Source organism: Chanodichthys erythropterus, chromosome 21 (genome assembly GCF_024489055.1).
Source record: "Chanodichthys erythropterus isolate Z2021 chromosome 21, ASM2448905v1, whole genome shotgun sequence".
NCBI lineage: Eukaryota > Metazoa > Chordata > Actinopteri > Cypriniformes > Xenocyprididae > Chanodichthys > Chanodichthys erythropterus.
The window spans coordinates 31,389,823-31,400,640 of NC_090241.1; the positions used below are offsets into that span (position 1 = coordinate 31,389,823).

The 10,818-nt window shown below is 35.0% G+C and overlaps 2 protein-coding genes across 3 annotated transcripts; one reads left to right on the top strand and one right to left on the bottom strand.

The window, feature by feature from the left end:
- Positions 1 to 1,575: 1,575 nt before the first annotated feature.
- On the top strand, positions 1,576 to 8,251 carry sycp1 (synaptonemal complex protein 1). The gene is made up of 30 exons (XM_067372839.1): positions 1,576 to 1,701; positions 1,813 to 1,891; positions 2,019 to 2,062; positions 2,234 to 2,398; positions 2,483 to 2,550; positions 2,625 to 2,698; positions 2,808 to 2,866; positions 2,989 to 3,055; positions 3,175 to 3,248; positions 3,374 to 3,482; positions 3,563 to 3,657; positions 3,764 to 3,948; positions 4,098 to 4,165; positions 4,260 to 4,321; positions 4,406 to 4,522; positions 4,620 to 4,724; positions 4,859 to 4,962; positions 5,305 to 5,422; positions 5,519 to 5,589; positions 5,683 to 5,764; positions 5,861 to 5,923; positions 6,312 to 6,428; positions 6,508 to 6,618; positions 6,724 to 6,816; positions 7,078 to 7,203; positions 7,284 to 7,412; positions 7,507 to 7,581; positions 7,678 to 7,785; positions 7,927 to 8,007; positions 8,101 to 8,251. Exons 1-30 carry the CDS (start codon positions 1,576 to 1,578, stop codon positions 8,239 to 8,241), a joined length of 2,916 nt encoding a protein of 971 aa, XP_067228940.1. The 3' UTR covers positions 8,242 to 8,251.
- A 35-nt stretch (positions 8,252 to 8,286) lies between these two features.
- On the bottom strand, positions 8,287 to 10,744 carry si:ch211-105j21.9 (sialomucin core protein 24-like). Of its 2 annotated transcripts, none has more exons than XM_067372846.1 (4): positions 10,608 to 10,732; positions 9,373 to 9,895; positions 9,123 to 9,284; positions 8,287 to 8,910 (listed from the first exon to the last, which is right to left on the bottom strand). In XM_067372846.1, exons 2-4 carry the CDS (start codon positions 9,872 to 9,874, stop codon positions 8,669 to 8,671), a joined length of 906 nt encoding a protein of 301 aa, XP_067228947.1. In that variant the 5' UTR covers positions 9,875 to 9,895; positions 10,608 to 10,732; the 3' UTR covers positions 8,287 to 8,668. The 2 variants fall into 2 exon arrangements, with proteins under 2 accessions (XP_067228947.1, XP_067228948.1); XM_067372847.1 differs by having other exon boundaries at positions 8,292 to 8,910; positions 9,123 to 9,287; positions 10,608 to 10,744.
- Between the last annotated feature and the right edge of the window lie 74 nt (positions 10,745 to 10,818).

The following is a 10,818-nucleotide window of genomic DNA, read 5'->3' on the forward strand; positions in this document are numbered from 1 at the left end:
TCATGGCTGCGGCAGTGCAATGATATTACGCAGCGTCTCTCACAAACGTCTCCATGGTTGCAAGGCACGTTCCCTGTGCAAGCAGGGGCTCACAGGCGCTGCGTAATATCATTGCACTGCTGCAGCCATGGAACGGCAGCAAAGTTCCTTGATTATTACGCCAGAATGAGAGTATAGTTCCTAGCCATATCAGCCTAAAAAATCACAACTTTTTATTTTCCGTCGGTCTTAGTACACGATTTAACTACAGAAGAGTCGAGTTTTAAATAGGAAAAATATCAAAACTCTTTGGTCATTTTTAAGCGCGATGCTAACGGTCTAATCAGATTCAATGAACTATGCTAAGCTATGCTAAAAGTGGTACCGCCAGAACCGGAGATCGGCTGAATGGATTCTAAAACGGTAAAGCTCAACTGTTTAACTCTAGGGGAGTTGGAAAATTAGCCTATTTTCAAAAAAAGTGGAGTGTTCCTTTAACATTTTGTCAGTATCCATGCACACTCACCAATGTCTGTTTTATGTATTCTTATGCACGTGTATGTATGTGTGTAGCCTAGTACTGTAGTGATGAAAGATTGTTTACTTGTTTAAAACTTTGAAAATGCAACTACTGTTTATTTATAGCCTAATTTGTTCTTGAAATGCCAAATAATTTGCTATCAGAGACAGAGAATTTTTTATCATTTGTATTGCAAAACGGTTAAAATAAAAATGATTCTCGTTTAAATAATAATTTTATTTGCTTCATCGTCTTTCAAGTGCTGAGTGTCAACCCTTGTGTTCTGTTGAGATTTACAATGATGTAAGTAGGCTAACGTTACATCTTATTTTCTCTTTGACTTCGTTTGCAAAATGTTTATAGGCTAGTCAAAAGCCATTTGATAATAGTGAAGATTTGACCCTTTTTTGGATGCACCTTTCATAAATGTGACCTGTATCACAGTAAAATGTTCAGTTGTGCATTTGGAAATAATTTGATTTCAGAAAATGTCAGCATGTGAAAATTCAATGTGTTTATTTATGTTACCTTGGGTCTCTGAGGCGCCGAGATTAATGAACTACTTTACAAGCATGCCATCAAGGTTAACACTTTTTTGTAATTAGTAATATTTACAAAGTTAAGACTATGCGTGTTGGTACTGCTATTGCTAAATTGAATAAGTGCGTGGATGGAACGACTGCGCGCAAACCATTTCAAATCGGCGTCGCGCGAGTCAAATAACTGACGTCAGGTAAAATCCGTTGGTTAGCGGAGTCGAATCGATCTTAAAAGCCGTTCAGAAAGAGGTCGGGTGAATTGTTTAAAGGTAAAATGCTTTAAAATTAAGTTTAATTACGTAAACATCGTTTTTAAAAGAGGAAAAGTAACGAAAATCGGATCATTTGTGAGGAATAACTGTCTGAGGAGTTAGTGAGGAATAACGTTACGTTAACTGTTTAACCGTCTCAACATTTTGACTTAACGTTACTTTATCAGCTAGCAAGTACCTCAAAAGGGGAAAAACTCAACAATAAAACTATTCGGTATACAGTTCTGGGGATTTCTTGAAGTGATGTTTCGTTTAACTCCACAGAATGCAAAAACCATTCAACTTCAAACTGTTGGTGCCCCCAAGAGCTCATTTGAATCAAGTGTCTGCAGTGAAGCCTCAGGAAACAGGCTTGTTTGAAGAAAACGGTGTTTTTTCTCCTCCTGATCAGGTTGGCAAACTTGTAAATTTTGTGCTACAATGTTGCTATTTGACTCCTGGCTGCTAAAACTGCTGTGTGAACATTTAATTGTAGACTGATACATATGAATTTTGTTTGTAGAGTTACAAGTGTTCAGATATGGAGACAAGCCTGCCATATCCATCAAAAATGGTGCTTCCTACGAAGACATCAAGACCAGGTAACATTTATAAAGTCTAAAATGGAGATGTGTCTGTTAATAAATATGAATAAAAATGTTTTAATTTAGTGTCAATGCCAGTCTTAAAAGCAACATGTTCATTAAACCTAATACTTTGTTATTAAAGAGGGAATGAAGAAGGTTGCAGTCATGCCAATGGAAAAGGAGGAGGTTAGATTGAATGCTCATTTCATTTTGTATTGTAGTTTATTGCTTAAATGATTAATTATTCATTTATTTGTATACTGTAGAATGGTTTAAGGTCCATGTTATGAATTCAATACAATGTATAATGAAAATAAATCTAAGCAGTTTAATTACTATGGTGTTTTTGCATTATAGACATCATTAAGATCCAGCCAGCTGTACTCCAGATTGCTCGATGAAGCTGAGAAAATTAAAACGTGGAAGTTCAGAACAGATTCTGAGATTTCACAAAAAGACAGAAAGCTTCAGGAGAACAGAAAAATCATTGAGACGCAGCGCAAAGCCATTCAAGAGCTTCAGGTAAATAATTTGAGGGTTGTACATTTGTTTTAATTTAATTTCTTATAAATGATTAATTATTATTATAAATTATGTCTGTTGCAGTTTGCAAATGAAACACTGAGCATGAAATTAGAGGATCAGCTCAATGAGAATGAAGACCTTAGAAATAAGTATGTACATCATGGATAATATTTATATAAGCACATGTTATATTATGTTATATTATTATATTTTTATCATGCAGAAGTAATGCAACCAGAAATTTGTGTAACATACTTAAGGACACATTTGAGAGATCTGCTGAGAAAATGAATCTGTGTAAGTGAGAGCATGTTAAAAGATAGATGTCATATAGCATAACATAATGTATTAATTCATTGCCAATTATTAGAGAACAATAATGTGTTTTTCATTCTGCCTGAAATAGTTGAGGCTGAACGTGAAGAAACTCATGATCTGTTTATACAGAACAGTGAGAATATTCAGGTAACTTTATAATGAGTGTATTTACTTATTTTCTTATTTATTTATTTATTACTGGTGAAACGTGGGAAATATGTCCAGTTGGGACAGTATTTTTCATGACACTGTAATTTGTTCATTTATAGAGGATGGTGGCAGCATTTGAAAGTCTTCGGAAGCAGGCAGAGGCTGATCAGCAGGAAATGTTGAAACGTGCTCATATTTAAATAATTTGTCTATTTTTTATAATCTAATTAAGTTTTTAAGCATATACTATATTTGACAGAACAAAATGAAACATTTTAACATTGTTTTGTTTGCATATGATACAGTAAGAGAATGCCTTACACAGTTTGAGGATCTTAAAGTTAAGTTCAAGAGTGAATGCCATGCAAAGGAAAAAGAGGTTAGTCTTGATTTTGAATAATTTTGCATAAAGTAACACTTTCTAGTGTTGCTTTTCAGTGTTACACATAAAGTAACACTGTCTTTGTGTTCATGTTGTGACTAAAACAAATGTTCCTTGTTAAGGTTGCCATGCTTCAAGAAAAAATCCAAGAAAAAGAAAACAATCTAAAAGATGTTTCAGTAAAACTCCAAGAGGCAAAGCAAAGCTGCATTCTGCTAGAGGAGTCTGCAAGTAGGAATGCAGGAAACATTTGCATAAGTCTTTCCTTAATTTTTCTACAAGTCATTTATTTTCACTTATGTTGCTTTTAGTGAAAAATCAGAAATTACTTCAGAGTGTTACACAGGACCGGGAGGCGCTTGAGGAAAAACTCAGGGTGACGGAGCAACTCAAATGGGAGATTGAGGTTTGTGTTTACTAATACGATTACTTAAGGGTAATGGTAATACATAAAGATTAATAGAACTCATGTTGTCGTTTCCTGGTGTATTGTATTGTATCTCTTTCTCAAGGAAAACCAGAGAGCCTTAACTGACAAACTGGTTCAAAGCAAGGAGAACCTTGAGAAAATTGTTCAAAAGAAAGACACTGAATTAGAGGAACTAAACAACATCAAAGAGAAACAGTCAAACCAACTTGCAGAGATGCAGCTGACAGTGAATTCTTTGCAATCCTCACTAACATCTGAGATACAGAGGTACGTTAAAGAGAGTGTATCAGTACAAGACCTAGTTTCGTTAATCCAGGTTAAGCTGATAGCACAGGTGAAAATGATTAACAATATTTAACCAAGAACTTTAATAATTAATTTTAATCCATTATTGAATGAGTCCTCTGTTTTCACAGGGTACAAGACCTTAAGACAAAGATAAATTCAGTGGTGAATGAACTCAGTGACAAAAGTGCAGAATTGGGTGTGTTAAATCTGTAAATTTTAATGAATAATTTCACAGTTGCATGCCTTGTTGGCACCATTCTAAGATTATTAGTTGCATTATCTTCATGCAGATTTTATCAAGGGGCAGAAAGAGGACTATAGCAAGCAAATACAGATACTCAGAGATGAGCTGGTATGCATTTTCCCCTCTGTTTAAGCATTTATAATTTATGATTTATGCATTTATGAAACTAAGCTCAGAGTATTTCTGTTACAGGATGAGAAGTCAAATTCACTCTGCTCTATAAAGGAGGAATTAAAGACAAGTGAAGTTCAGATGCTCCAGCTTATTGCTTCACTTGAAGAGAAACAAAGTGAGACAAATAATATGAAGGTGAGGAGACGGTCATTAAGCATTCATCGGCGTAGTAAAATGCATCCTCCATAATTTCAATGCTACATGTGCTTCATATCTCACATTCACCCCTCAGGATGCTGTGGAGAATGTCACAACAGAAAATAAAAACATGAAGGAGGCCCTGACAAAAGCTAGACATGACAATGAAGAGCTGCAAGAAGAAGTTGTTTTAAAAGAGGTCAAGATGTTGTTTTTGTCTTTCAGTTTTTCACTATATTACAAAGCTTATGTATTTATTTGGGTTGAGTTATATGATGGAACATGGACAAATAACTTGGATATTTAAATTGAATATGTACATATTTCATCCAGGCTAAATTGAAAGAGATGGAGGAACAATTGTCAGGAGCTTTGGAGAGCAGTTGTAATTCATCAAAAGAGGTAGAACGATTGGAGAGGGACATAAAGCAACAGAAGTAAGTGCAAACACAAATCTGTCAGGTTTTACACCGTTAATCTTTGAATCTCAAAGTAATCCTCTAATTTATTGCTTACTATTTCACATACTACACAGATAATCTTGGTAGTAATGTAAGGGTACCTCTATCTTTGAATTCTTTTAGCATCAAAATGTTTTGCAAATGGATTTGTATTGTAAGTAATTATATGGTGAGACAGGGATGTACACTACATTTCATATAAGAAAATTAGTTAACAATGTAATGTTCATTTAAATATTAAATTAAGCATTTTGGCCATTTTGCATTGAGATCTGTTCAATATTTTATTGAACTTATTGAAGTTGTTTTCCCTTGAAGGGAGAATTACAAGGAGCTGATGTTGAAGTTTAATGACCTGCAGATTCAGAAAGACGTCATTCAACAACAGGTTGATAGTGGTGCTTTAGAGAAGAAAGTCCTTCAGTCTCATCTAATGGTTTGTAAATTAAATCAAGCCTCTAAATGTTGTAAATTGACAAAATGACCTCAAATGCTGCATGTGATGGTTTATTTTATTTATTTATTTTAACAGGAAAGCAATGCAAATGCAGAACGGGAGAGGAAAGAAATAGATAGACTTGAGAGAGAGAAGCAACAGCTTCAGTAAGACTGGAGGAGACTTTTGTCTTGCAACATTGCAAATTTGGATTCATTTGTAGTTTAATTTTGTCTTACGTGTACAATTTTGTATTCCAGGGAACAGGTGGATATTTTAACTGCAAAAATTGCTGTTCAGGATGAAGAGAGAAAGAATGTTCAGGAGCAGTTAAGAGAGAGTGTGCGTTCACATTATTATATTGTTTTATTCTTTTAGTTTGTTGAGGTGTATAACCTCACGTGTCTAACAGTAATTCATGTTTAATCATGCCAACAGGGCAAAGGCGCAAAGAAAGAACTTCTGATGAAAGACAAAAAACTCAAAGCATTGGAGTCAAAGGTAAGAAAATCTGATTTAATTGTACATATACAGTAGTGTGCACTGTACTCAAAAATGTTTTTAAACTGAATTTTCTTAAAACCAAAACAAAAGCTCACAAGGAATGAGTAAAAGAGGTTTCAATATTATTTTGCTAAATGATAATGTTATAAGAAGAACACGAAACGGCATTGACAACCCATTTTGCCAAAAGGGTATTCAGAATTGTATTGATTTTATTAAGCAGCTCTTTGGAGGGGAGAGTGTGAAAAATAAGAGAACCTGGTGAAATTAATTTAATTTGTGACAAGTTTTCTTAGAGGATTTAGATTGCATACACTGCTTTTTCATACATTTGAATTATGAAGTAAAACAGTGGTCATGTTACATTATTTGATATTTCTCTTAGATGAGTAAACTGAAGGAAGATTCGGATGATTTAAAGAAACGTCACATAGAGGAGCTTCAGAAAATACGCTCTGACCTTGAAGACATGTCAACAGCAGAGGAACAACTCAAACTTGAGGTGATTTTTCTTCCCATTAAATGCAATAACTGAAAAAAAAAACAAGACTTGATGCAAATAATGAATCAATTTTTTTAAGGTGCAAAACCTGAAGCAAACAGCCATGGAGACGCTGAAAAATAAAGACGACACAGAAATGAAATGCCAGCAGAAGATATCAGACATGGTTGCTTTGATGGAGAGGCACAAGGTCATTATCATTCTTAATATTTCTCAGTGGTCTCTGAAATTCTACAATATTTTCAATTGTTTTTAAGCACTTTTCATTCATTTTAATGATTTCTTTTCTTGGCAGCATGAGTATGACAAAATGGTAGAAGAAAAAGATGCAGAGCTGAGTGAAAAACGGATGAGAGAAGCTGAAGTCAACGCAAGCAAAGCATCACTGGTAATTATTTGACTTTTTTTTATTGCTTAACTTGAAATCCGTTGTTTGCACTGAATTTCATGCTCAGCATAACAGAGTTTGTCATTAGATGCCTGAGATGCAAATGCAGAAGTCCTAGGACCAAAAGATTGATTAATGCATTAATTGTAGAGTTACCATTTTGTTTGAGACATTTAACCAAAAGATGCTATAGTGAGACTTTGTCCTTTTAGTAGGTATAATATATAAAATCTCTAAAAACCAAATAACCAATAAATTTAGGAACTGGAGCTGTCCCACCTGCAAGTGGAAAATGGTGAGCTGAGACAACAACTTGAAAAGCTCAAAGGAGAAAATGTGACCTTGAGGACACCCGTTTCATCTCTTGAAAAAGACACACTTTGTCAGGTAGTATCTTGTCAAATAAGATGCCAAAGGTATACATGGCAATTTAAAGTGAAAAGTGCAATATGAAAATCTTGTTTTAGATAACTGAAATCAAACCAAAGAAGGGAAGAAACAAGATCTCTAAAACTCAGAAAGCTGTGTCCACTAAGAAGCCTCTGTATGAGGAAGAAAATGAAACTCTCTCAACAAATGCATCCTACACTCCTGCTGTAGGTTCTTTTTCCATTACCTTTGTGCATTTTTTACACTCTTATTCTTCACATCTATCATCTAACAATCTTTCTTTTATATTATTGATGCAAGGGAGAATTGAATGAAGTCCTTCATACACCATTATGGAGCCTGGGCAAAAAATCTGGAGCAACACCTCAAATAAAGGTATGGGGGCAATCTTAACTGTTTGCACTAGTCATCATTCATCTTGAGCATTTATACCAGCCAGTTTATTCATTTGTTTATTTATTCCACTTCAAGTCATTCAGAATCCGCACACCACCCTCACCTAAGGTTACAGGGTCTTGGAAGAAAAATATTCTGAAGCTGGACCCAAAGTCAGACAACTCCGATAGCAATGACATACTGGTAAATTGTATCTACTGTCACTCAATTCGCATACCATTAGTATTGTGCTATAAACAGACAAACACTTTTCAGTGCTCTGCTTATTTATTTGTGCTTGCGGTTTGTTACTCTTTCTTAATCCTTTCTTAATCTGGTGTGCAGAGTTTCTCTCCAAGACCTGTTAAATCAAAGAAACCTATGCAGCCAAAAGACCCAGATGCAGAGAGTTTTGACATGTTCAAGGTTAAAAAAAAAACACACATTTGACCAGTTTTATCAAAATTTGACTTCTTTATGTTCTTAATTTGACTGACATCATGTGCAAATGATGTACAGGTTCAGAGTTCTTTCGTGTGCAAGTCTCCAGGAGCAGCGCTGAAACTGGCTGCAATGAAGAGAATGCGAGACGCTGGATGGACCACTGTTAGCAGTTCAGATAAGAAGAAAAAAAAAGTAATAGACAAGATCTTTGCTTGAAATTGTTTGCATCAAAAATGTGATTTTATCCTTTTTAAAAAAACAAAAAAATGTGCATATGATTGCTTTTGATTGATTACAATTTCCACTGGTGTTTGAATAAGCAGAAATATTATTTATTCTTAGCTTTCAGTACTCAATTTCACATAATAGTATTATTCAGTTAATATACAGTACCTTACAATGTTTATCAAAAATCTTGTTCCTGGTACAGTTGTTGCGGTTACAAATCTTTGTATTTACATTTATATTTGTGATTTTCTGTTATGTTCAGTAATTTCACTTGTTCAAAAGATTTATTTGGCAGTTTAAAAACAGCCTTATTTCATAGAGGCTTCAAGTAAAAGTAACATTTTCAGCTGAAAAAGTTTTGTTGTTGTATTTTTTTTTTTTTTTTTTTAATAAAAAGAGGTTTGTTTCTGAGATCTTAAGGCTCTTGGTCAGGTGCATGGAATGTCTGAAAGGTGGAGGTCTCGTTGTCAAATGCTCTGTCTTGATCCTCTCTCAGAAACTCTAAGCGGAACTGAGAAGTCCTGGAAGCAAATCCAGGTATGTCTGTCTGGTATTCTTCATCGTTCTGCACTGTCATGGTGGGGTTGTAAATCTGAGGGCCATCATAGAGTCCTCCTGAAATGACCAGCGTGTCATCTGACACTGCAAACGGCTCACCTGTGAAAGCAATTTACAGACAATACTGTAACACTGTTCATATTTTATAGTCAATATATAATCTTTATGATTACTATAAACTATATACTAGATTAAATGTGCTTGCCCATGCATGCACAACCTGACAGCATGATGTTGGAATTTTCCTGACAACTTTCCAAGACTTTAACCCATTTCTATAAGATCATAAACAGATAACAGATTTGCCTAACCTGTATCTTCATTCTGGAGACGGCGATGAGTATATTGGATACTTCTCTCTTTGCTTCTGCCGTACTTGTACATAAAGTTCACCAGAATTACCAGAACTATCACACCGAGCAGAATGCTGAATAAAATGGTCAGAGATTTCTCTGAATGATTCAGGCCACCACCTGCTTTAAAAATAGAGGTAGGAATAGATAAGCAGGATACATATTTCATTATTTGGTTTACATTATTAATGCTAGGATATAGACCTACCTTGAGATTCATTGGATGAAGTTGAGCTGTTTTGAATTACAGAGGTGGAAGTAATTACTGTTGGTTTGGTCACTGGTGTAGTGATTGATGTAGCACTTTCATTGTTACTGTGAGTGCTGTTGTCTGTAGAAGTGACAGCTGTTGAATTGATGTTGATTGTTAAGGATGTGCCTGATTGGGTTGTCTGAGCTTTTGTTGTTGAGTTTGGCTGCACTGCCGGTCCTGTGACTGTTACATTGCTTTGGGTGGGTCCCACAGTACTATTGATGCCAATAGTAGTCGCCTGGGTTGTCAAGTTGTTTTGAGTTGTAATACTACCATTGTATGCTGAAGCGCTGGATGAATCTGAAGCATTGTTCTTTGTTTGGTTTCCTGTTGCAGTCAGAGGTGGATCTTTTGTTGATGACTCACTGTTTGGTTGTGCATAGGTTATATTATTCACAACCAATGAAAACAATAATAGTTGGCCACATACCAAAAGACGAAGAGGTAACACACCCATAACTGTTACAACTGCTTTCTCCTTTAAATAAAAAAACAAAAAACACAGAGCATAAGTCAGTCTAGGTCAAAAGATACAGGCACACAGCCTAATTCAGTGTGTTTATCTGTATGTGGTGTTGAAATGTGGTTTCCTGCTAGGCGCTTGCAAAGTTTCCTTTTACTAAGAACATTTATTTCTGGTAAAAATGTGTCATCATGACTTCCTTTGTATTTTAGTACTATAATAAGTCGATTATACTCATTTGATTCAAACTATAGGTTTTTCTTTTATTGTCCTGGACATTTGAATTAATATGTACATTAAAAAATAAAATGCATACTGTATATGTTTAGAACATATACAGAAATTTAGAAGAAGATGAGCCATCAAAAATGGCGCTGACATGAAACCGAAGACAACAAAGAGCCACATGGTTTTTGCATGAGCTAAACAAACAATCATGGGCGACCTGTTTTATGTCATCCATCACAGAATTTTCTTAATTAAAGTGGCCTCACATAATTTAATTTTTTACATAATACACAATAATTTACATAAAGTACATTATTATGAGAACAACTGCATGAATCTTTCGAAATTAATTCTACTCTTATCTCTTTCTTCTCATCTCACTTTCATTCTCTTACACCCTCTTGTTTGTGTAATTGTTGTAGTTTATATATATATATATATATATATATATATATATACAATGACAGTATTAATATATGTCAACAAGAGCAGAACTTACCTGTAAGCTGAAACAAACCGTGGTAGTGAAACCAGGAAGTGACTCGCAGCAGTTATTACGCTCCACCTGCTGCAGGCTCAATGCTTTTTCCACTCCCTGAAGATAACAAGTCCACGTCAAACAAACAGGTAGAGTGGGCCGGCCTTGAATGACTGACTTCCTTTACCGGCATCGAGGAGGAGGGTGTTCAGCCATTTTTTAACCCTTGTGT